Source organism: Ptychodera flava, chromosome 6 (genome assembly GCF_041260155.1).
Source record: "Ptychodera flava strain L36383 chromosome 6, AS_Pfla_20210202, whole genome shotgun sequence".
Classification (NCBI taxonomy): domain Eukaryota; kingdom Metazoa; phylum Hemichordata; class Enteropneusta; family Ptychoderidae; genus Ptychodera; species Ptychodera flava.
The window spans coordinates 9,730,226-9,755,640 of NC_091933.1; the positions used below are offsets into that span (position 1 = coordinate 9,730,226).

General features: G+C 36.2%; 2 protein-coding genes across 3 annotated transcripts in view; one reads left to right on the top strand and one right to left on the bottom strand.

The window, feature by feature from the left end:
- The window catches only part of LOC139134786 (bis(5'-adenosyl)-triphosphatase-like), a 35,123-nt gene extending 31,454 nt beyond the window's left edge, over positions 1 to 3,669 (bottom strand). The window contains exon 1 of one of the 2 annotated variants that reach the window (XM_070701844.1): positions 3,582 to 3,669. The gene's annotated coding sequence lies outside the window, so the exon portion shown is untranslated. The remainder of the gene's footprint in view (positions 1 to 3,581) is intronic. The other variant, XM_070701845.1, reaches the window with a different exon arrangement.
- A 6,518-nt stretch (positions 3,670 to 10,187) lies between these two features.
- The window catches only part of LOC139134788 (putative receptor-type tyrosine-protein phosphatase mosPTP-1), a 33,112-nt gene continuing 17,884 nt past the window's right edge, over positions 10,188 to 25,415 (top strand). Inside the window, exons 1-2 of the mRNA XM_070701848.1 lie at positions 10,188 to 10,424; positions 25,162 to 25,233. Coding sequence (XP_070557949.1) covers positions 10,376 to 10,424; positions 25,162 to 25,233 — 121 coding nt within the window. The 5' untranslated portion in view covers positions 10,188 to 10,375. The remainder of the gene's footprint in view (positions 10,425 to 25,161; positions 25,234 to 25,415) is intronic.

Consider the following 25,415-nt stretch of genomic DNA (forward strand, 5'->3'; position numbering starts at 1 on the left):
TTTAATGTCATTAATATCTTCATAACTCTTAAGGAAAGGTATGTATACTTGTCAAAAGCAGCAAGGCAATGTGATATAAAGGGCAAATATGAGTCGTGCTATCTTCAGACCAGTCATACATTTCTGGAACACATAATCTGATTTGCATACTGCTTAAATGGTGTTAAAATTTAGTGTGTCTCACTTGCAGAAGTAGCAGGAGGGTAGCGTGATCACATTAGCATACATCAAGTTTGCTGATTGAATTGCTTAATGAACAGGTGAGACACACTAAATTTGAATCATTCAACAAATACGTAAATCAGATATGGTAGAGCTATTAACGACATGTCTGAAAATTGGCTGATTTCTGATTGATGCATCACTTCTTGATAGCCCAGGTTTCTCAATGTTGCATAGCCAAGGGTATAAAACAAAGTCAGCCTGTCAGGTCTGTGCACTGCTGTGTGGCTGAGTTGCTCCCTTCCTATTATTCACTGTTTACTGCAGATGGTGAAGGAAACACTGCCAACGTGCATTACACACACATTGTGTGCAATAATTATGACTACATGAATTTGGAATGGATTTTTAACGTAATTAAAATTCCAGTGCAGCAAGGCATATAAGTAAGTATGCTATGATGACAGAAATATGATATTTTGCATCAGAAGCGTTCATATATATAAAGTAGCATAAAAATTTAAACTTTGTCTGTGACTTATAAATGATGACTTGTGGCCCTGTCGTTAACACACATGTCAGACCAGTGCCACGATGAGTATCAAAGTATGAAAGGTTTCAGGTAACAGCCTCGTTAGATGGCAGGACGGTTTACACATGTAGCTTCATCACTGTATCAGAGACACTGACAAACTGCTAAAGAAACTTAGAAAGTTCTGCCTTTTCTGCATCCTATGTCAAATTTGCAGTTTAAAAAAAGTCAAACTTGTTTATCTCTTGTGACAGTGTTTCAGTTGAAAAGTGACACAGATGCAAAAAGTTGTGGTCAGATGCACTACTCCCAATATCTTAAAGGGGCAGGTGGAATATAAAGGAGGCAGATGTTAATCAAATGGTTGTGTAAACCACAGTGTGAATCTCCTGGTGTGTATTTAATCCTAATCTCTCTTGGTTCTGTAAACAGATCCAAAAAATGCTAGTCTCCTTACTGCTTACTCTCAGCAGTCGACTACAGTACATATAGTATGAGGTAACTTATTACGAAAATACCGCAAAGGATGCACTAGGACATTGGCGCAGCATATCGCCCGACGCGAAGCAGAGGGCGATGCGCCGTGCCAATGTCTGAGTTCATCCTTTGAGGTATTTTCGTAATAACCTTATTATTATACATCTTACATTCGTGATTGGGGCATCAAATTGTCAGAGTAATGACCATTATCATGCAATGTCTACAATTTTCTGCCGATTTTATCGCGCCAGTGTGGAACACCATCTCGGACGCGCTTCTGCAAGTTTTGGAGTGTGCACAACACATGTACGTACGTATAGAGCGCGCGCGAGACATGTTCTGGCACTCGTCCAATGGGTCCCTTGAAACCGTTCACCAGTGAACGCAGCGATATAGCCACAGGGGATGGGCGTCTGGAAACCGTTCGTGTTACGGAACGGGCGTTCCGTACGGCTTTTTTAGCGCACGCAAAATTCTATTGTTCTCGATGGTAGATGTATAATAATAGCTGTTACGTCGATGCTATGACCACATGAAGAAATGTCACTGAAAATATTTTCATAAAAGTGATATTTTAGTGTTGCTTTATGCCAAGTAAAATTGCTATGTTATTTAATCCTTTGATTCAGTCCCATGATCACTTCATGAGAATTGTAACCTTACAATGATGCAAATCAACATTTTCAGACTTCTACAGTGTGGCAGAGAATTGAAAAGTTAGTGTTTTTGCTACTTCTTGTTGGCACTGATCATTATTGATATCTTACCTTGAAATGTTACTTTTAGATTAGTTGATACAGACTTTTGGTCTATATAACAAAGCCGCATGCAAATTCAGCCATATAAAACCTCTTTCTCCAGACTAAGTGCTTTCGAGGATCACGCTTGATTCTCGATGGTTGATACCGAATGTTTTGCATGCAGTATCCGATTGTTGCACGTACACAAGGTGCTAGACGGTTGGAATATAAATTTGAGTAGACAGCGATAAAACACTGAAACTGACCTTTGTTTGATAAGGGGAATATAGACCAATTCGAAAACCTGTGATTTGGACCGCCGTTTTTTTTACTATGCAGATAAGAATGGACACTGAAATTGATCTAAACGTTATCACACTTGTGTAATTGGTTTGTAAAGTTGTTTCAAAATTTACTACAGGATCAGAAACTTTATTGAGTTGCGGCAAACTAAAGATGGATGATAGTGTTGTTTCACAGTAGGCTTCTGCTGTAATTGTTGATATAAAGCAATAAAGTAGACACTGATTAGTGTCTGTGTGTACCGGTATAGGGTAAAGATTTCCTGACTTTCTATCCCCGTACATTTCGACAACTTTCTCACTTATTATTTCTGGCTTATGTACACCTCTTTTCCTGTAAATTCTGATTTTTTTGCCAAAGAACTTCTACAATGTAAAGGAAACAAGAGTTTAATGACAACTAGACTCTGACTTGGCTGTGATACAATGTAACTCAAAGCAGCATATAAGGAATGTAATATGAGTCTGTGTATGTGAAGTGCACTTCAAAGTGTACTCCCTGGTGTGTGTTTGTTATGGGTCCATAAAAGCTCTTTGATTTTCACCGTAGTTATAACAAGTCAGTGCAACTTCTAAGACAAGTTTTAGAACAACTTTACAAACCAATTTCAATTACACAAGTGTGGCAACATTTAGATCAATTTCACTGTCCATTCTTATCTGCATACCAGTGTAATTACTTTGTTGCAGAGTAATAAAACTATTCACAGGTTTTAGCAGTACTGTAGGCCCGGGTGTGTGTAATTGCCGTCCTTTCATTTATGAAGGTCAAGGGTCATTGGTAAATATGAATAGGCCAAACCCGGAATTCGAATCGACCACGGTACAAGCAAAGCCATGTGCACAAACGCGCACAGACGTACGTGTATTTCCATACGCGTTCAGTACACATGTGCGTTTGTTTGTACCGGCATCACGTGATTATTTGGGCGTACTGAGTCTGTAGAACACATCGCGTCCTTTTTATTCCGGAGTAGAACCATTCAGTACTGAAAATGTTACTCTGCAACAAAGTAATTAAATGATGCACACCTTTCTCTCTTTACTGTGCATCAGTACCGATCGCGAAGTGAAGTGTCGCATACCTGTGGCACATGCCGTCAATCTGAGGCTTGCAAGCCATGCGGACCTCGGACCAGACGGGGGTCGGGAACGATGCGTCAGTCTGATCGAATCCGTAGCCTTTGCCACTCGGGTTGCTTGGTCATTGGACTCCCAAAAGAACATGTCAAGGAGTGGCAAGGCTCGTTCTCGCAGCAATCACATAAACCACAACACAAATGCCAAAACAAGCAGCGCATTTTACATGAGTTCCACATAATCTTCGATTTCACTTCTGTTTCATCAACTTTCATGCAAACCCACCTTTTATTTTCGCATCCCGGTGCACCGGTGTGTATTCTGCCACAGCTGATCTCGGAAACTTGTCCGAACAACATGACCTTTGGCCTAAGTACCCCTAGCTTACCCATAGCTTTTCGCTCAGTGTAATTCAAAACCGTGAAATGAAAATTACATGTCATTGGGTAGTCTGTTTACAGTAAATGATGTGATTTTTCTTTGATAGCATACTGAATATAATTTCTACCTGAAAACTTCCATTTCAAAAATTGCCGACAATTTTGAACACGCTAGGGGACCTTTGTTGCACATGGTCTCTGTCGGGTGGTGGCGCTACGGCCGGTCCGACTGGCGGCTGTGTCCACAGCGCCCTTTCTCATGTTCTACAACACTAAAAGTGCTATCAGCTACGGTGGTTCTACTACACTAAAGCGCTATCAACTGAGGTGGTGCCTGTGGGCTATGCGCCTTTTCTGTGCACCCAGTTTAATAACTTTCTTCACGTGCAATCACCATCCAGGATTCCCAGTGCAGTGCACCGACGGGAGCAGGTGGGCTGCGTCGTCTGCTTGATCGATCGATTGTCTGCTCGGATCTTGTCGATTGCGTTCTCTTTGCTCTCAAGATATGTGCGAGCGATCACTCTTGCGAGGCATGCAGCAAGACCCTTCTCTTGCTCTGTCTCCCGCTGCACCTAAAATACTGTGTTGTCGTGGAGGACAGAGCAAAGAGAACGCGATCCATAGATCGTGCAGACAATCGCTACCCAGCGCCTGTGAGTGCACTGAGAGGTGGAGTGCGAGTGTCCCGTCAAGCGAGCTGGCAGTTTGATCACGTACAAGGCACTGCTTCTGGCATGGTTTGCCTAGTTTAGTGCGTCAACGCTGGTATTGGTAAGCCACAATCGCAAATGTTAGATTTTCCATTTTTTTCCATTTTACTGTAACATTTATAATATTTTAGTTACATTTGAATTTCGAATTGACTTTCTTTTATCTTATCTGAACTTCTTTTTAAATTGTTTTTATGAATTTGCAGCATTTTATGACTTTCGTCTTTTATTTCCAGCCCTTGATAAAGGCTGTGTATAGTCAAAACGACGGGTTTTTTAGCAATAAACGGCCCCCATGTACCATGCATGAGGAACTGAGTTGTTTTACCAAAGTTTTATATTCTTCAAGTCCGCCCACTTTTTCTTCTGTGTCTACTGACTATAGTTTGACTGATCCTTACAACTTCTACAAACTACAATAGTTTTGCATCGCAACCAAGCCTGCTTACCAATTAAGTCTGCCCTGTACAGTAGCTACACGTTTACACGTCACACAGAACTTTATTTTGAATATAGTAAACTGTACTTTTTCTTGAAGAGATTTTATCTCTCCAAAGCAAACTTTTAATTCTGTATCAGCTACTTTACCTTGGAGTTAAACTGTTGTCAAAAACTTTTAACAAAAACAATCTTTCTTTTAACAAAACAAACTTTAACTAAAATAGTTTTGATTTTATAAAACACAAGCAGTGTTTTCTCTGGACTGTGCGATTGTACAAACTGCGCATTTCTGCCCTGGAAATGTCACTGATAGCACGGAAATCACCCACAAAAAAGCAAGCAAATACGTCCATATATATGAAGGTGACAACTGTGAATCAACAGTGACTGCTCCTAAAATGTCAAGCTGCAGAAGTAAAAATTATTCAAGAGTACAAACCAAAAACTCGTTTAAGATTTTTCTCTGAGCATGAACTGTGTTTCTTAACATGAATGACATAATCTTCATGCTCTTAGAGCAGAAAACTTAAATTCTTTAGAGAAAAGTTTTATCCTAGAATATCCTAGAATAAAATTTCTTTATGGAAGAACGATTTTCTCAGATCAGCAAATTGAAATACATTGAATGAAACTGTTTTTTAATGGAGTAAAATTATTTTCTGAAGACAAAATTAATTCCTTTAAGATACATTTCCTAAATTTAAGTAGGATTTAAGCTTTTTGTAAAACTGTACTGAGAAACAAAAAAGGGAACAAAACAGGCAAAGTTACTGTTCTTGAGGGTGCATTTAGTTATACAGAGAAAAATTTTTATGTGAGGGAGCAATTATCTATAATGCGTAGCAAACTCTTTCAAGTGTGACAGAGTAACATTTTAGGAAGAGTAAAACATTTTTTCTGACAAGTGCAAAAAATTATTTTAACGCCAGCTGAAGTTAAAGTATCCCACCATGCAACACCCAATTTTATATCTGAAACCGGCGGGCATTGATGACCCAGTGTCTACAAGACAACCATGCCTGACTTCATCGGTGTTGTGGACACACAAACGGGTCAAAACATTGAGTTGCCACTCAAGTGGGATGACTATAAAGGAAATGGAGGCAACTTCACACATCAGATCTAGCGTTGTTAGTGCTACATCATACTGAATGAGTGGATCATTGTAGTTATTTTGTGTGGAATACATGGCGACACATGAATCGATAGTGCATTGACCCTGGTCATTTGACCTAAGTCCCTGAAGAACGGTTTTATGTTTGGGTGATTCATCTTAACAGTGTTTCGGAACCAAATTGGGGTCCCTTCGTTTCCCTCTTCTTTGTTTAAAATAAGTAATATACATAATTTTACTGCTGACGTGCAGCTTGAATAAGCTCTTTCTCTGATTGGTCCATTTTCACTATTCATAGCCACTTAGGGAGTCTATTTGTATTGTTTTCATTATATTGGTCAGATTCAGCTACCAAATTGGGTCAGATCTTATTCAGTGCTGCACATTAGCCCTTTTTTTACCTTGAAGGTCAACAGATTTCTTCAGAATATTAAATTTATTTGGGGAAGAAAAAGATTCATGCAAAATTTTTAAATTTTAGTCTTGGAAAATCTAAAGCTGGCTTTTAAAAATTAACTACATTTTCTTCTTTGAATTGAATATTTTCAAAGTATTAGGAGTGCATTCTGAATAAACCACATAGCTATTCATATAGCTATTAAAAGTGTATTCTTCAAAAGAAAAAAAAAATCTCATCAAGGATTAAATGGTCAGTCTTCATAAATAAATTTTGTTTTTAAGTATTTAAAATGTACTCTTGTAAAATGCAAAAGGAAAGATTACTTTAAATACTGGACATTAATCCTTGTAAAGCATAACCTCTTACAAATAATTAAAAGTTTACTCACAAAAGAAAAGTTTTTTGAAGAATTAAAAGTGCTTACCTTGAAAATAAAATTAAGTACTTTAGACTTGTACCCACAAAAATTAGATGCCAACATTAAAGTCAGTGCATCCACCAGAATTAAATTTTGTTCTTCTGATAAGAGTTGTGCTCACTAAAATTAAAGTTAAGCAGTTAAAATTAGAAAGTTTAGTCAGTCAAAAATAGAGTTTTGTCCCTCTTTGTTTGGGGAAATAAAATCTCATAAATATTAAAGATATTATCTAGAAAAATAAGATTTCATATTTCAGAAACATAATTCCATGTGATGTGTAGGGGCCACCGTAACCCTGTAAAATACAAAAATACTTTTGCATTTGGAGTTCTTCCATGCTGTTAATGTGTTGTTTGATTCTTTGTTAGCTCACATTTGGTATACCAATGTGAGGTTATCGTATAAGCTAAATCAGTTCATTTGCATCTGATTTGCATGTCTGTATGTCTGTATATTTGTGGGTATGTGCGGATGTATGTCCGTCACACACAAAGGCTCCCATACCGCCAAAGCTACCATCTCAGTATTTGGTGTACAGGTAGATGCAGGGGTTGAGATGTGAATTTGTTCAAATGAACACATCAGTGTCAAAAATGTGCAAATGAGGTAAGAAAAAGTGAAATCCTGCAAATGTGCAGGAGGCATGCCTTTGAGAAACAGGCAAACTCCACTGATCTTGACTCATTTCCTGTCATTGTTTATGAACTGTTACATATTAACAGACCAGCTGCAACCATAGACAGTAGATGGGGAAGACCGTTTATACTAAACTAAGAGGGGCTTGTTTCTGCTATGCATGTGGCTAAAGTTGACCTCCAGTACCTAAAGTTAGACCTTAATTACTTTGGTCATTCTTGTTTTTCTGGTTTAAATATTTCTTGTTGTTTTTCTGGTTGTACTGTGCAGAAATCATTGCCATAATATCAGCGTAGAATTTTCCTCCACTGAACAGATAGAAACAACAATTATTGTTGATCACTGGTAACCCATACTGGTAAATACCAATTCTGATCAAATTTGAGCGACTCCGTATAATTGCGGTATTTTTTATATTTACTCAAAGCATGTTTTGGAGCATGCATAAGTTAGGTTCACTTCATTGTTTTCCTGTCATGACAATATTTTTCAATTTTAGTCAGGATATCAAGATTAAAATTTTAGCTGTGGTGGTGATTTTCTGACGGGTTATTGAGGCAAAAAGCTACGGAATTGAAAACATCAAAGCAGGTAACCACCACCACAGCTATGTACCCACAGCTAAGTTTATGTAATATTGAGCAAAGGAATATTTTCACTGCAACAACTACAGATTTATATGTATATTATATTTATATCCTGACCTCATATATAGATATTTATATAACATATATATATATATATATATATATATATATATATATATATATATATATATATATATATATATATATATATATATATATATATATATATATATATATATCTTTTATTTAATACTCTTTTGTCGTTGATTTTGCGAAACCTTCATTGTACTTTATGATCAAGATCCCAATTGGATATGATTTCAATAAGGGCTTAATTTACTTTACTTTACTTACTTTACATAATCTTTGTTAGGCATACATTTTGATGTTAAGTTCACCTTGCCTCATTCAGTTCAGTTTCCGTTTTGGTTCTCACATCAAATTTTAACATATAATTGATAAAAAAACATGAAATTTTAACATATGATTGGTTAGAAACTTTTTTTTGTTATGATGAACAATTTTATATGAAAATGTGGAGGGAATTACTAAAAAGGACAGCAGTATCCAATACCAATACCAATGATTTTGTGGTTGTCTGTTTTTCTCCACAGTCATATTTGTCTGGAGTATTTACAGTTGAGTTGGCCTACATCAACCATGGGTGAATAGAAGGACATTACAATGACCAAGTAAGTATTATTATTAAACATAATATGTGCAGTTTTCATGAATAAATTTATATAATGTCAATATCACTGTATTTTTGTTTTGACACAGTTGTTTCTGTTTCGTTAACATTGGGTGTAGGGGTGTGAGTTATACAGTGTCTACCAGAATAGAGAGAAGATAAATTTTTGCACTGGCTTTGAATGACAGCATTGAAAACAAATGTCACTCAGAAAAACGGCAGCTAATTGGAATGTGAAGCAACCTTCTTTAACAGTGACCGGGGTCACTGGGAAGGTTGAGATTGGCAGACAGAGTTTTCAGCCACCACAGAAGAAAATAAACTGACAGAATGTATGTAAACATGGGGGAAAAGAGGCTTTGGAGTAAATTAAAAAACTACTTCACACTGTTAAATTGATTCTGGACACAGACAGGAGAGAAACAATATATGAGATGAAAGACCCTCCAAACCTTCCAGGTGACAAATGATGCCACCAGCTTCTTCAAAGAAATCTAGGGGTAAAGCTATAGCACAAGGAAACAACCTCAAGCTAGCTAAAGTATCAAAGTTAGCTAGATATTGATCAATTTGAAGTTGGTTTTCCGTGCCAGAGTTTCAAACAGCAATTGCAACAAAATTAATTATTTGGCTGTACTACCCCATCTGAAGGTGAAGTCTGTAGTAATGTGTATTGAATGAGGTGAGTGGAAGAATGACAGGAAAAACTGTTGTTGTGTTTTAAAATTAATGATTTGGTTGTACTACCCCATCTGAAGGTGAAGTCTGTAGTAATGTGTATTGAATGAGGTGAGTGGAAGAATGGCAGGAAAAACTGTTGTTGTGTTTGGGTGACACAGTCAGATATTCTGGTAATCAATAAAGGTTTGCCAAAGTATGGCACCTCAGTATGATATGATTAGGTAAGGAGATTCAGAAGCACAGCCAATACAAAGCAAAATGTGCGCAAGGGATGACAGCTAGCATTTAAGCCAACAGCATTTAAGCCAACAGCTGTTGATGTAGCTGACAACATGGACAAGTATTAACTTCACTAAAGTGATATTTAAATTTTAAATTCACTGAAACTTTAAATTCACGAACTTAGTTTTTATCCACAGACTTGTTAGCATGTAAATTGAAATGTTACAATGCTACATGTACCAGCGGTATGTAAATCTTGGTGGGAGTACAGTTAGCAAATTGATCAGTCTGGAACATACCAGCGGTATGTAAATCTTGGTGGGAGTACAGTTAGCAAATTGATCAGTCTGGAACATACCATTACCAAAGTAGCCCACTCAGGAAGAGGGATGTCCAGGATGCATTAAAATGGGTTAAACCATAGACATTGGAGAGGAAGACTATATGGTTAAAAAAATATTGGCCAAAAATGTTAATACTGCACTAAAAGTCTTACATGTGTTTTATCCTGTGGAAATATAATATTATAAACATGGATATTTTTCATCTTCCATGCACTTATAACTTTTTGCATTGGAGCTCCATGTTTGCTTGACACTGTGTTTTCTAAAGTGTCTGGATACCTGGCAGAACGGTGGGGTGTATTTGTGACTCTATCTCAACCTATTTCTCAGGTGAATAGCGTTAACAAGACAGGTAGTCAGGGATTCATGAATCATTGAAGGGATCACCGACTCCTCGGGACTATCTCTTTTGTAACTTCTTCTAGATCAGGGAATCTACCTGCCGTCGAAGAATGGGAATCAGATTTCTGGCATTAACCGTCTGTCTGATCGTCATTTTTGGTAGGTGACTGAAGTATTTGTGATTTCATTGAAATTTGTACTCTTGCACTAACACAGCAAAGGTTGTTTTAACCCACACTCTGTCAGTGTTACTGTGACAGTCAGTGACACGCTTGAAATGAAAGATTACCCATGGGAAGCCCAAAATGTTAATCACCCTGTAAATCTCATTTTCAAAAATCTTTTCAAAAAGACGTTGTTGGCTGCTGTATCTTCTAGTGTATCTACGCATGTATTCACACTAAAAGGCTGAGATTTAACCAGAAAAATGACAAATTCTAAAATACATCTAAAATTCTAAAATTTTGGGGTCACAGGAACAGAAATGTTCATTTATGTCACTCAAGACAGATAATTGATTTTGCCATGTCTGGTGTTGGAAGCTCTGCCAGAATGGAAACAAAACAATTTATGTGTTTCTATAAATAGAATAAACACACTGTTATGTGTGTTATTTTACCTCTGAAAATAATGTTGACTTTTGAAACAAGCTGAGAACATTTACAACCAAAGTGTCTGATGTATACCACTGAATTTCCCCCACCCATGGCTGTAATAACCACAAATAGCAATATGTACCTGTGCTGACATGAACAAAGTACATCATGAGTCAGTTTATGACCTGATGTGAAACCAAAACTAGTCTGGATATGGGTTGGTTGTTTTCGTTCACAAGATTATTTGAAGTGGAGTCAATGTTTCACCAATTTAATCAATGAACATTGTACATGCAGAAGACACATGTAATGAATGTCTGGGCTGACAATTCCATCCCAATCTCATCTCATACCAGGGCTCGAAATTAACTTTTTACCCTGGTAGTCCACTTGGGCTACCATTTTCTGAAGTTGGTAGCCCTGCAGTGGCGATGGCTGGTAGTCCATGAATATTTTAGTTTAGGGACACTGTACTCGTCCAAGTATAAGCCCCCGGTTCGGAAACAAAATAGCAGTAAAACTAGGGGCTTCCACTCGAGAAACCCCATGTTACGTGTCACGAACGCTTAATTTATGCTAATTTATGTACATTTTTAACACTTTCTATCACTTTCAATCTCGGCTTATACATCCAAAGAACTTTTATCTTGGGTAAAGAAAAACAAAGAAAAAATATTTTTATGATCTTTATGAACTGGCATGCCTTGTTACACCCGAGTCTCTCCATACAGACCGTAATACATTGATACTGATCGACAACCATAGATAAAAGACAGCGAAACTCAGCCACGACTTCCAAGCTTAACTGACACATTGTTTTATATAACTATTTCAAATCAAACTGATAATACAATCTCTGTGTGAACTGGCATGCACATAGTAAGAACTGGCATGCACACGGAAAAGCAACTCAACATTCTAGTATCAAACGCTCTGCATCTTGTTAAACAACAATATAGCAGTGAAAATTGTAATAGTCACCAGAAAAAAACTTCACAGATGAAAGGATAATTGCTTCAAACAAATGAAACTGCATGTTGACTTCATTTAGCTCGTCCCAAAGTGACGGACATCGCACGCCAAGTATTTCATGTCCCAGGCTTTGGTAGTCCTCGTGGGCTACCATTTCATGGACTTTGGTAGCCCCAGGGAAAGTTGGTAGTCTGTGGACGCGGGACTACCGCTAATTTCGAGCCCTGCATACAAATGTGTTGCATGCCCCTACATATACAGTACTGAAAGAGAATATATTTTTGGCTGACCCAGTGTTTACAGATTTACCTCAATCACACTCGTTAGGCCAAAAAAAGAAAAAGAAATGTTTCTGGTCAGCGCGCACGTCACTTGAACAACAGCGCGTCACCTTTTTTTTCTGTTTGTGGTCGGTGGCCGTGGCTGACACCAAACCAAAATGGCTGTACAGAAGAGAAAATTCTTTGGGGGCATGATCAGTGACTGCATGAATAGTTTAAATGTTACTACATTGATAAAACTATAAAACTGAACCTCCTCCCTCCCTTGAGGGAAAAAAAAAAATTAAAAAAAAAATAAAAATTCGCGTCGCCGCATCATTTTTAGCTCCCATAGCCATATGTATATATGGCAATGGAAGCTATTCTTATAGGCTAGGGAAATGTCTGTATGTATGTATGTCTGTATGTCTGTATGTCTGTCCGTCAACATCAAAAACTCCAAAACCGCTGCACATTTCATCTTGATATTTGGTGTGTACATGGATGATGGGCTGTAGATGAGATTTTGTTCAAATGAAGTTGTCATTGCCAAAAATATGCAAATTAAGTGAAAAAATGTAAAAACAGTCAAAATTGAAAATCTCAATAACCACTGAGCAGATTACATGAAAAATTAGCATGTAAGTACTTGGGCTGACCTGAAATAATTGTCCTTTTTTTGATTTTTTGATATTGTTGAAAATATACAAATTAGTGCCAAAAAAGGCGTTTTTGGTAAAAAATCTTCTTCTTCATGAACCGCTGGTCAGACAGCTTTGATATTTGGTACACAGGTCCCTAGGGATAACCCAAATTGGATTTGTTCAAATTGTGATGAAATATGCAAATCTGTATTTTTAAGGAATTTTTTTGTCATTTTTGGTCAAAAATTTATTTCATCAAAACCGCTCGTCTGACAGCTTTGATATTTGGTATACAGGTCCCTAGGGATAACCAGATTTGGATTTGTTCAAATTGTGATGAAATATGCAAATCTGTATTTTTAAGGAATTTTTTTGTCATTTTTGGTCAAAAATTTATTTCATCAAAACCGCTCGTCTGACAGTTTTGATATTTGGTATACAGGTTCCTACAGATAAACTAAATATGATATATAGAATATATGATGAAATCTGCAATTCGGTATTTTTGGTGCAATTTTTGACATTTTTGGTCAAAAAATGTCTTTCTCAAAAACTACTTGTCTGATGCCTTTGATATTTGGTATACAGGTTCCTGGGGGTTCTCCTAGTGTGATATAGTGAAATTTGATGAAATCTTCAATTTTGTATTTTTGGGTCAATTTTGCCATTTTTGGTCAAAATATTTGTTTCTCAAAAGTTACTCATGTGATAGCTTTGATATTTTGTATACATTTTTATACATAATTATGATGAAATCATCAATTTTGTATTTTTGCAGCTAATGTTGCCATTTTAGGTCAGGCCATCCTGAAATGAGCTATCAAAGATCTCAACCATCTTCATCAATACATATGTCACAAAAAGTTGCTCTCTACATAACACAGCAGAGCTCTGTCGACTATTGGGTCGCTTGCTTTTTTCAAAACCGCTGGTCAGACAGCTTTAATATTTGGTTAACAGGTCCCTAGGATGCCCTTAGTGAGATGATTTCATACAGTCAGGAAATACTTAATTTTGTATCCATGTCTATAGTAGCTTCAGGGACATTGGCCTATGTTTAAGATAATGTTGTGATTCAGTAAGCATTTGAAATGGTAAACTGTATTTGGTGTTAAAATGCGGTAAAAAATAATGAGAAAACATAGCTGAGGTGATTTCAGCAGGTTTGGTTTCCAACAAATATATTCAAAGTTTTTTTTCAATGTTAAAGAGTGATGGAGGGGGGGGGGGGGGGGGGGGGGGGTCGTGGCAGATTTTGAAAAAAATCCAAACAAATGTCAATAAAAAAATCAGCCACAGAAGGTTTGTCAAAAAGAAAAGGGGGGATAGTGGGAAAAAAAGAATGTACAGTGTATCGGATAAAAAAGATGTTCCTCATCAATCTTCCAGACAACCCCCTTTTATCAAATGGTACACCCCTGATGTATTTTGTGTGCCATTAAACATGCAGTGTATTTTAGTTTAAGATGTCAATCAAGTTAGGTAAGGATTTGAAAGGAATAGTCAAGTTCACTACAGTTTAACTTTATCTCTTGTGTCATCATCCTTGTGTAATTGGTTAAGTTTGTAAGTTGCTCCAGATGTGGATATACCAGCTGTTCTGGAAGAAACAATGTTTACTTTTCCCTATAGGGTTTCTGAGTTAATGATTGCATGTTGAAATCTCTCCATGTATCTGGTGCATGGGCAAAATGTAAATATTGGTTGCATGTTATGTATTTCAGTCTATGTCAAATATTGTAAATGAAAAATCAAGAACAGTTTGCTGTGTGCTTGTAAAAGATAACATGTATGTCAATTAAATTATATAAAATAATTAAATATTAAATATAAATTAAATTATGTCAATTACATATTAAAACTGCCTTGCAGTTTGATTGTCTTAAAAATTATCACAGAAGTAGAAAATGAAAAGAAACTAATCAAATTGCTGTAACATATTCACCCTCAGTGTCTGTAGGCCTATACTTAACTATTTTATCATTACATTCAGCTTTTTGTTATATCTTTATCACTCTCCATGGGCCAAGGCACACTTGGGGTCAATGTCATCACTCTGTGCCAGTCTGTGAATGTCAGTCTGTCTGTATTTAGGCCCATGTTTCATACAATTGGTGGTTTGTTTTGATAACTATATTTGGTATATAGGGATAACCTAGCAATACAATTTTTTTGACAAAATGTGACATGATTTCAGTGACCTTTGACCTCAAATATACATATTTGTCCATAACTCAGTAACCACAAGTGCTACACCCTTCATGTATAGTATGATGGGACACCTTATGATGCCACATATTGTACCTCATTAATTATGTGCATATCTAATTTTGAGCAAGCCAATAGAGCCAGAGGTCTGATTTTTGATATATAGGGATAACTATAGGAGAGAATTTTTTTTGACAAATGTAATGTGACCTCGGTGACCTTTGACCTCAAATATACATATTTGTCCATAACTCAGTAACCACAAGTGCTACACCCTTCATATCTGGTATGATTGGACACCTTATGATGCCACATATTGTAGCTCATTAATTATGCACATATCTCATTCTGAGCAAGCCAATAGAGCTGGATGTCTGATTTTTGGTATATAGGGATAACTATAGGAAGAGAAATTTTTGACCAAATGTCATGTGACCTTGATGACCTTTTACCTAAAATATATGTTTATGTCAATAAATAAGTAACTACAAGTGCTATGTCCTTTGTATTTAGTAGGATGGGAGACCTTATGACAACACATGCTTTACCTCATTAATTTTGCACACATCTAATTCTGGGCAAGTGAATAGAGCTAGAGGTCTGATTTTTTGGCATATAGGGATTAATTAGCAATATAATTTTTTTTTCAAAATGTCATGTAACCTCAATGACCTTTGACCTTGATTATACATATATATGCATATCTCAGTAACCACAAGTTCTATACCCTCCAATTTTGATAGGATATTAGACCTTAAGATGTCACATCTTGTACTCATTTATTATGCGCATATGTATTTCTTGGCTGGCCAATACTGCTAGAGGTCTGATCTTTTTTCCCGATTTAGAACCATAACTTAAACATGCCTCATGTGTTTCAAATTGGGAACAACGACATAGACCTATTTGCCCATAGATCTCAACATATACACTCCAGTGATACTTCTTAATGACCACATTTCCCTGCCCCATCAAGATTAATACTCCTATTACAAGTGGGGACTGTCATTGTCAATGACTTGTTTAGTTAATGGTTGTATCACAGTATACGATATTTCTAATTCTGTATTTTTTCCATTTTATATCAGTGATCGAAATAATCGGTGGCAATGGTGGCATTTGCCACCAAAAACTGTCAATCTGCCACCAAAATTTTTTTCTGGTGGTATTTTTCTGCCACTAAATTTTGGGTCATCATGTCATTGATCCTACGGCTTGAATGAAGGAACACTAGTCTGAAGGAACACGCGTTGTCTGACGGCGGAAAAACTCATTAGCCAAAAAAACCCCAAACTAATTGCGACATTTTGGCATGAATGAAAACACAGCGTGAATCCAAACTTGTGATTGGCTAATCTCCATATCGATGACAGCAGCTTTTGTACACTGGACATGTTGTTGCCCTCTGTGATAGCCGCATATGTAGTCATACGGCACAAGATAAAAGCATGTTGTGACATTTTGAAAACAAAGCCAAACTGCAGCCTGCATGAATTAAATAACAATAAATGCTTGCAATTCATTAGCCAGTAACAGGGCTCAAAAATTCCTATCGCCCGACGCCCGTGGCTAGTGAATATTTTGCGTTCGGGCAAGTAAAATCAATATGCTTCCCGTCCGACGGGCAAGTGCACCAGCGGTTGAATTAACTAAGCTCTGGACAATTCAAGCTTGAAAACGACACTATTTCATTAGGTCTGTACACGCCTACAATCATTGTAAGTCCTTCAACTCTGAAAAGTTTTTTCTGAAAACCCTTGAAAAATCCGCCCGACATCGCAAAATAATCGTTCTTGCTGTTGTAAAACACAAAAAGTCGTAAAAATACAGTTTTGCGACATGTTCTCTCCGACGACACGGAGTGAACTCATTGTTTTGTATGTGTGCCGTAAAGTGGTTTGCTCTTGACAGTGGTTGCCATTCTCTTTGTGCAAGTGCAGCATGAGTCATATGACAGTCGATCGGCTTCACGCGATAGTGTAATTGCACCCTGTGCTTGGTAAATGGATGTAAACTTATTCGAAGCCATGGATCTCGGCAATGCTTACTGTTCAACGTAAATCAACACCCAGATGAAAAAGTACAAGTTTACATCGTAGTCGAAACGGGCTCAGTCGACCAAGGAGGCCACATATTGCAGCTACGTAGTGCGTGAGATGCAGACAGTTTCAAATTACGTGACCTTGGTTGTTAGGGATCGGCTCTCACTTACAGAAAACAAATCTGCACTGAAGAGTAATGAAAACGAAACTTGAATCTGCTCTCTTGACGAATACATTTATCAAAATAAAACTTTGAAAGACGGCTGTGCTCAGTGAGTAAACATGTAAACAGGTAAAAGGGTTGCAGATGTACATGTGCGTATGCATTGGCAGATAAACACTAGCAGAGCAGTTGTTTGTGATCTCAGCTTGATAATAAAGAGTAGCAGCCAGCTATGCACATTGTAAATCACACAATCTTATTACTCTTATGCAAGGATTTTAATTTGGATTAGGTTGTGGAAAAATTCCAAATAAAAGAAAAATTCCAAATTAAAGATGTTTTCTAAATGGCCAAATCTACAGAAAAAAACTAAAGTATTCTCACATTTTTTCTGCGACATTTCAGATTTGGTAATAGTCCTTCATTTTAACAAGAATGTAGTTCATGTTTGAATCTGTTTTTACCCTCTTTGAATTCACTTCATATGGCCAAACTCTTGCTTTCTGTTACAAATTACTGGTACAGTTATTAGATAGGGCAAGTAATTTTTCCTGTCGGGCAAGTAAAAATGAAATTCACGTGTCCCACGATTGGTAAGTTTGAAAATTTTTTTTCGAGGCCTGCAGTATGGGTTGATTTTTTGTGACGTGTACTCACCATATTTCAAGAATTTATAAATTAGAGTGAGTATGTGGCAATGACAAAATGTTGTATTATACCGATCACAAACTGCCACCAGATTTTTCATAATTGCCACCTGATTTTATATCCGGTGGCAAACTTTTGCCACAAGAAATAAAAAAGTATTTCTATCCCTGTTATATTCTGAATAAATACATTAAACATATTTCACTGTCTCCAGTACATTACATTTCAGTATTTTCACTTCATGCACTTTATCCCTTTCACACATGTTCAAATATCTGACCAGAGAACAAACACTAAATAGTCCAGGATGGGAGCTACAGTGTCATTGACGCTATTTTTTAAAGAAAGACCTGACCAGAATCATTTCTTTTTTTTATGGCCATAGTGGTTGGATTTTTGTTTGTGGTAAAACTTGCAAAGATTTTTTTTTCATAATGAATACAACTTTTGTGATTTAGTTCATGTTATTGCACTGGCCTTCCACAGTACTAGAGATTTCCCGTAATGCATCATGATTGTACCAACGTAGAGGGAAAAAAAAAAAAAAAATTAAAAAAAAAAACAAATTCGCGTCGCCGCATCATTTTTAGCTCCGCTGTCAGCGACGCGGAGCTTATCAAATAGGTTGATTTTCCGTCGTCGTCCGTCGTCGTCCGTTGTCCGTCGTCGTCGTCCTCGTCCGCCAACAATTGTCTTCTCCTCTGAAACCGCAAGTCCAATTGCTTTGAAATTTTATATGCAGTTCACTTGGGGTGACCACACTTAAGTTTGTTCAAATCGTGGTGAAATTTGCATATTTGTATTTTTGGGGCAAATTTTGGTGTTTTTGGTAAAAAAATCTTCTTCTCTGAAATCGCTTGTCCGATTGTTTTGAAATTTGATATGCAGTATACTTAGGTTGACTCAGTCAGATTTGTTCAAATCATGGTGTGAAATTTGCATATTTGTATTTTTAAGGCAATTTTTGTCATTTTTGGTAAAAAAATCTTTAAAAATCTTCTTCTTCAAAACTACCAGTCAGATAGCTTTGATATTTGGTACATATGTCCCTAGGGATGATCTATTTCAGATTTGTTCAAATTGTGCAGAAATATGCAAATTTGCATTTTTAAGGCAATTTTTGCCATTTTTGGTCAAAAAATGTATTTCTCAAAAAGTACTGGTCTAATAGTTTTGAAATTTGGTATACATGTTTCTATAGATGAACTGAGTAATATATATTGAATTTCTGATGAAATCTGAAATTTTGTATTTTTGGGGCAATTTTTGCCATTTTTGGTCAAAAAATGTGTATTTCCAAAACTATTCATCTGATAGCTTTGAAATTTGGTATACAGGTTCCTACAGATAAACTACATGATATTTATTGAAATTATGATTAAATCTGCGATTTTGTATTTTTGGGGCAATTTTTGCCATTTTTTGTCAAAAAAATGTGTATTTCTAAAACTACTCATCTGATAGCTTTGCAATTTGGTATACAGGTTTCTACAGATCACCTTAATGATATTTGTTGAAATTATGATGAAATCTGCAATTTTAAATTTTTGGGGCAATTTTTCCCATTTTTGGTCAAAAAATGTATTTCTCAAAAGTACTGGTCTAACACCTTTGAAATTTGGTATACAGGTTTCTATAGATGAACTAATTTGATCTTTTGAAATTACGATGAAATCTGCAATTTTTATTTTTAGGGGCAATTGTTGCCATTTTTGGTCAGAAAATTTTATTCTCAAAAAACTACTCATCAGATAGCTTTGGTTGACATGTTCTTAGGGATGATCCGATGTGATATATTCAAAGTATGATGAAATCTTCAATTGTGTATTTTTGCATCTTATTTTAGCCACTTTTTCTGGCCACTGCATTGAGCTATCAAAGATTTCCACCTTCTTCATCAACATGTGTAAAAAATAGTTATTCTCTCCATAAACACAGCGGAGCTATATCGGCCGCTAGGTCGCTTGTTTGTACAGTAATAAAAACCGTTATGTCTGAAATGTGTGTCGTATGATCATGATGTGTGTGTGTGTGTGTGTGCCTGTGTGTGCATGTTACACTGTATTAGACTGTAAGCCAATGGGTTGATTTTAGGGCAAACCGACCCTCTGTTAAAACCGACCAAAATTTGCGGTCCGATGTGAAGTCGGTTTTGCCAGGTTTCACTGTATAAACAAGGGGCCACTGTGGGCCCCTACTCCTGTCCCAAGGGGGCCAGTTTAGAAAATCGGGGGCCATCATCATCACACATGTAAAACCCTTGAATTTTCTGCAGAAAATACTATAGTCTATCAAGTCAAGAAAAGGAGCATACTAGAGATCGGGCCCCCTGTAACCAACCAAGCGTACACTGCAAAGTTGTCCCCCATACGTACGCATCAGGCCCAACAATGGCAACAGCAACCGTTTGGTTTGATTCAATTATTTACGTAACTTATGTGATGAATTATTGATATGTCGGACTTGAACAACTGTATAAATTGCTAAGGACTGTGATTTTGACTGTGGAAACAATCATGATCAAAGCTTAGCGCACCGGTAAGATTTCTCCGAGAGTGGCCCCCGATTTGCACACATCAGCAATTACTCATACACTGATACAGCACGACAGTGTAGCCAGTAAGACCTAAATAAAGTGATCGATACATCAACTTTTAAACATAACTTGTATGTATTAGCAAATTTACGATCATTGGTTTTGACCAAAGGGTTTTACACAGTGGTGTTGTTCTATGCATAGAACTGGTTACTCTGGAAAACGAGATATGTCCGACCTAATATGTGTTGGTCTTCAAAACGATCATCTGGCCAAGCATGGATGCTTTCCTTGGAGTGTTCAACATTTTGTTTCAATGTTTGTATGCACGGTAGACGTTGCAAACGCTTCAATTTAAGGGACTGCCCGATCGTCCTGGGTTCATCAACTATATTGGCGTTAAAAATCCGAGTGGCGACTAGCTTTTCACCATTACGCAGCGGTTAGTGCCGTTGTTTACATTCATCGGCTATGCCACATGCGCACGGGTCCAATACACAATCGCCCCAACATCAGTCCTTTCTACCCAACTTCCTATGTACCACCATATATGCTGTAGTGGGTATTTAATGGCAAAGGTCGATGAGTAACCGAATCGTTTTACATGTCACACTATGACTGAGGTAATGACCTTCGGGGAGCTACGCGAATGTATGAACTACGTGAACTCTGCCTGATCGACCCATTCATATAATGTTGCACCCTAAGTGGTGCATCAAATGTTGAAATGGGGGCCATTAGAGATTTTATTGTACGAATTGCGCAGTGGCACGTCCTAGAATTAACTCTGAAAAGCATCCAAATATTTTGATTCAGGATAAAACATACAACACCATTCTATAGCATCATCAGTGCATTGCTGCACACTGGCAGCCATCTTGTGTCAAAGGTCACTGCCCCGGTCACCGCTGTGGCACAAAGTATATTCCAGCGCTGAGTAGTCGGTCTCAGCTTAGCAAAAAAGTATCTTTATCTAAAACCCATCTACCGTATTATGAACAGTGAACTGCCACTTTAATTAGCTCCGCTGTCAGCGACGCGGAGCTTATCAAATAGGTTGATTTTCCGTCGTCGTCCGTCGTCCGTCGTCCGTCGTCCGTCGTCGTCGTCGTCGTCGTCGTCCGTCAACAATTGCCTTCTCCTCTGAAACCGCAAGTCCAATTGCTTTGAAATTTTATATGCGGTTCACTTGGGGTGACCTCACTTAAGTTTGTTCAAATCGTGGTGAAATTTGCATATTTGTATTTTTGGGGCATTTTTTGGTGTTTTTGGTAAAAAAATCTTCTTTTCTCAAACCGCTTGTCCGATTGCTTTGAAATTTAATATGCAGTTTACTTATGGTGACTTCAGTCAGATTTCTTCAAATCGTGGTGAAATTTGCATATTTGTATTTTTAAGGCAATTTTTGTCATTTTTGGTAAAAAAATCTTTAAAAATCTTCTTCTTCAAAACTACCGGTCAGATAGCTTTGAAATTTGGTACATATGTCCCTAGGGATGATCTATTTAAGATTTGTTCAAATTGTGAAGAAATATGCAAATTTGCATTTTTAAGGCAATTTTGCCATTTTTGGTCAAAAAATGTATTTCTCAAAAAGTACTGGTCTGATAGTTTTGAAATTTGGTATACAGGTTTCTATAGATGCACTTAGTAATATATATTGAATTTCTGATGAAATCTGTAATTTTGTATTTTTGGGCAATTTTTGCCATTTTTGGTCAAAAAATGTGTATTGCCAAAACTACTCATCTGATAGCTTTGAAATTTGGTATAGAGGTTCCTACACATGAACTAAATGATATGTATTGAAATTATGATGAAATCTGCAATTTGTATTTTTGGGGCAATTTTTGCCATTTTTGGTCAAAAAATGTGTATTTCCAAAAGTACTCATCTGATAGCTTTGCAATTTAGTATACAGGTTCCTACAGATCACCTTAATGATATTTGTAGAAATTATGATGAAATCTGCGATTTTGTAATTTTGGGGCAATTTTTGCTATTTTTGGTCAAAAAACGTGTTTCTCAAAAAGTACTGGTCTGATAGCTTTGAAATTTGGTATACAGGTTCCTACAGATGAGCTAAGTAATATATATTTAATTTCTCCTGAAATCTGTAATTTTGTATTTTTGGGGCAATTTTTGCAATTTTAGGTCAAAAAATGTGTATTTCAACAACTGCTCATCTGATAGCTTTGAAATTTGGTATACAGGTTTCCATAGATGAACTACATGATATTTATTGAAATAATGATGAAATCTGCAATTTTGAATTTTGTGGCAATTTTTCCCATTTTTGGTCAAAATATGTGTTTCTCAAAAAGTACTGGTCTAACAGCTTTGAAATTTGGTATACAGGTTTCTATAGATGAACTCAATTTGATCTTTTGAAATTATGATGAAATCTGCAATTTTATTTTGGGGGGCAATTGTTGCCATTTTTGGTCAGAAAATTTTATTCTCAAAACACTACTCATCAGATAGCTTTGGTTGACATGTTCCTAGGGATGATCCGATGTGATATATTCAAAGTATGATGAAATCTTCAATTGTGTATTTTTGCAGCTTATTTTAGCCACTTTTTTCTGGCCACTGCATTGAGCTATCAAAGATTTCCTCCTTCTTCATCAACATGTGTCAAAAATAGTTATTCTCTACATAAACACAGCGGAGCTATATCGGCCGCTAGGTCGCTTGTGTAATTTTTGGTAAAAAAAATATTTAAAAATCTTCTTCTTCAAAACTACCAGTCAGATAGCTTTGATATTTGGTACATATGTCCCTGGGATGATCTATTTCAGATTTGTTCAAATTGTGCAGAAATATGCAAATTGCATTTTTAAGGCAAATTTTGCCATTTTGGTCAAAAAATGTATTTCTCAAAAAGTACTGGTCTATAGTTTTGAAATTTGGTATACACATTTCTATAGATAAACTGAGTAATATATATTGAATTTCTGATGAAATCTGAAATTTTGTATTTTGGGGCACTTTTTGCCATTTTTGGTCAAAAAATGTGTATTTCCAAAACTATTTTTCTGATAGCTTTGAAATTTGGTATACAGGTTCCTACAGATAAACTACATGATATTTATTGAAATTGTGCTGAAATCTGCAATTTTGTATTTTTGGGGCAATTTTTGCCATTTTGGTCAAAAAATGTGTATTTCCAAAACTATTTTTCTGATACCTTTGCAAATTTGGTATACAGGTTCCTACAGATCAAACTACATGATATTTATTGAAATTGTGATGAAATCTGCAATTTTGTATTTTTGGGGCAATTTTTGCCATTTTGGTCAAAAAATGTGTATTTCCAAAACTACTCATCTGATAGCTTTGTAATTTGGTATACAGGTTTTTACAGATGACCTTAATGATATTTGTTGAAATTATGATGAAATCTGCAATTTTGTAATTTTGGGGCAATGTTGCCATTTTTGGTCAGAAATTTTGTTCTCAAAAGAATAATTTGTCTCAATATATCAAAAATACTCATCTGATAGCTTTGAAATTTGGTATACAGGTTCCATAGATGACTTAATGATATTTATTGAAATAATGATGAAATCTGCAATTTTGAATTTTTGGGGCAATTCTTCCTATTTTTGGTCAAAAAATGCGTTTTCAAAAAAAGTTACTAATGAACTAAATTTGATCTCTTGAAATTATGATGAAATCTGCAATTTTTATTTTTGGGGCAATTGTTGCCATTTTGGTCAGAAAATTTTATTCTCAAAAAATTACTCATCAGATAGCTTTGGTTGACATGTTCTTAGGGATGATATGATGTGATATATTCAAAGAAATCTTCAATTGTGTATATTTGCAGCTTATTTTAGCCACTTTTTTGTGGCCACTGCATTGAGCTATCAAGATTTCACCTTCCTCATCAACATGTGTCAAAAATAGTTATTCTCTCATAAACACAGCGGAGCTATATCGGCCGCTAGGTCGCTTGTTTAAAGAAAGACCTGACCAGAATCATTTCTTTTTTTTTATGGCTATAGTGGTTGGATTTTGTTTGTGGTAAACTTGCAAAGATTTTTTTTTCATAATGAATACAACTTTTGGACTTAGTTCATGTCATTGCACAGGCCTTCCACAGTACTAGAGATTTCCCGTAATGCATCATGATTTGTACCAACGTAGATTCCCCTGTGAAGTCTACCATGTCTCCCATGTAAAGACAAATTCCTAGACTAGTTGTAAAAATTCTGAAAACGTACTTTTAAGGACACCTTTTTCTCAATTCCCATTTTAAAGGATTAAGAAAATTGTGCTTGATTGAGAGAGGAGATAGCATTTTTGTAAAATTTTCTTAACCTTTGTGTGTATCAACTGTGAAAAATATTTTGATGAGTGAAGACAGTAGCCTGATTAGCATACGTTCAAGCCCTCATATAATAGTTAACACAACAGCTATTTAACATGATAGTATGTTATCAAATCCTATCACCTTGTAGTTTGTTTAAATTTGCACAGGTATTGATAACATATACCGTATGACTTTGAAACTCTATTGTTGTTAAGTTCCAATTATTGTCAAATACTCAAATTACTTTTATAAATTCTCTGTAATGGTAATGTACTTTTATAAGCTTTTGATTTTAAGCGGCAGTGTAACTATTTCACATTGGCACATATCTGCTTTTATTTACTCTCATTGATTTCTATTGTGTTTCAAATGAAGCATTCATGGCCAAAGGAAAATACATCAGTACAATGTATTACTTCTACCATTTGAAATTCATGTATGTTTGAATTTGATAATTTAAGTTTCAATTGGAACTTTTTCTTGTTCTTGTCTTCAAACATTCATTGTAGGAAATTACACGACACCTGTTATTACCGGTGTCCTCGCATCAACCACTTCAGTTATAACAACTGCACCACGCTGTAAGTTCGAATTCTTCAATCATTTTCAAATAAAATGAAGTGTTGTCACATACATGTAGTCTAGTCATTAAGTTTTTACACTCATTTCCCAACACCACTTCAGTTTTTCACTTTTCCTTTTCTTGCATTTTGATGAAGAATCATCTCAACTTTGTCTTGGACACTTTTTAGCCTTTCATTAC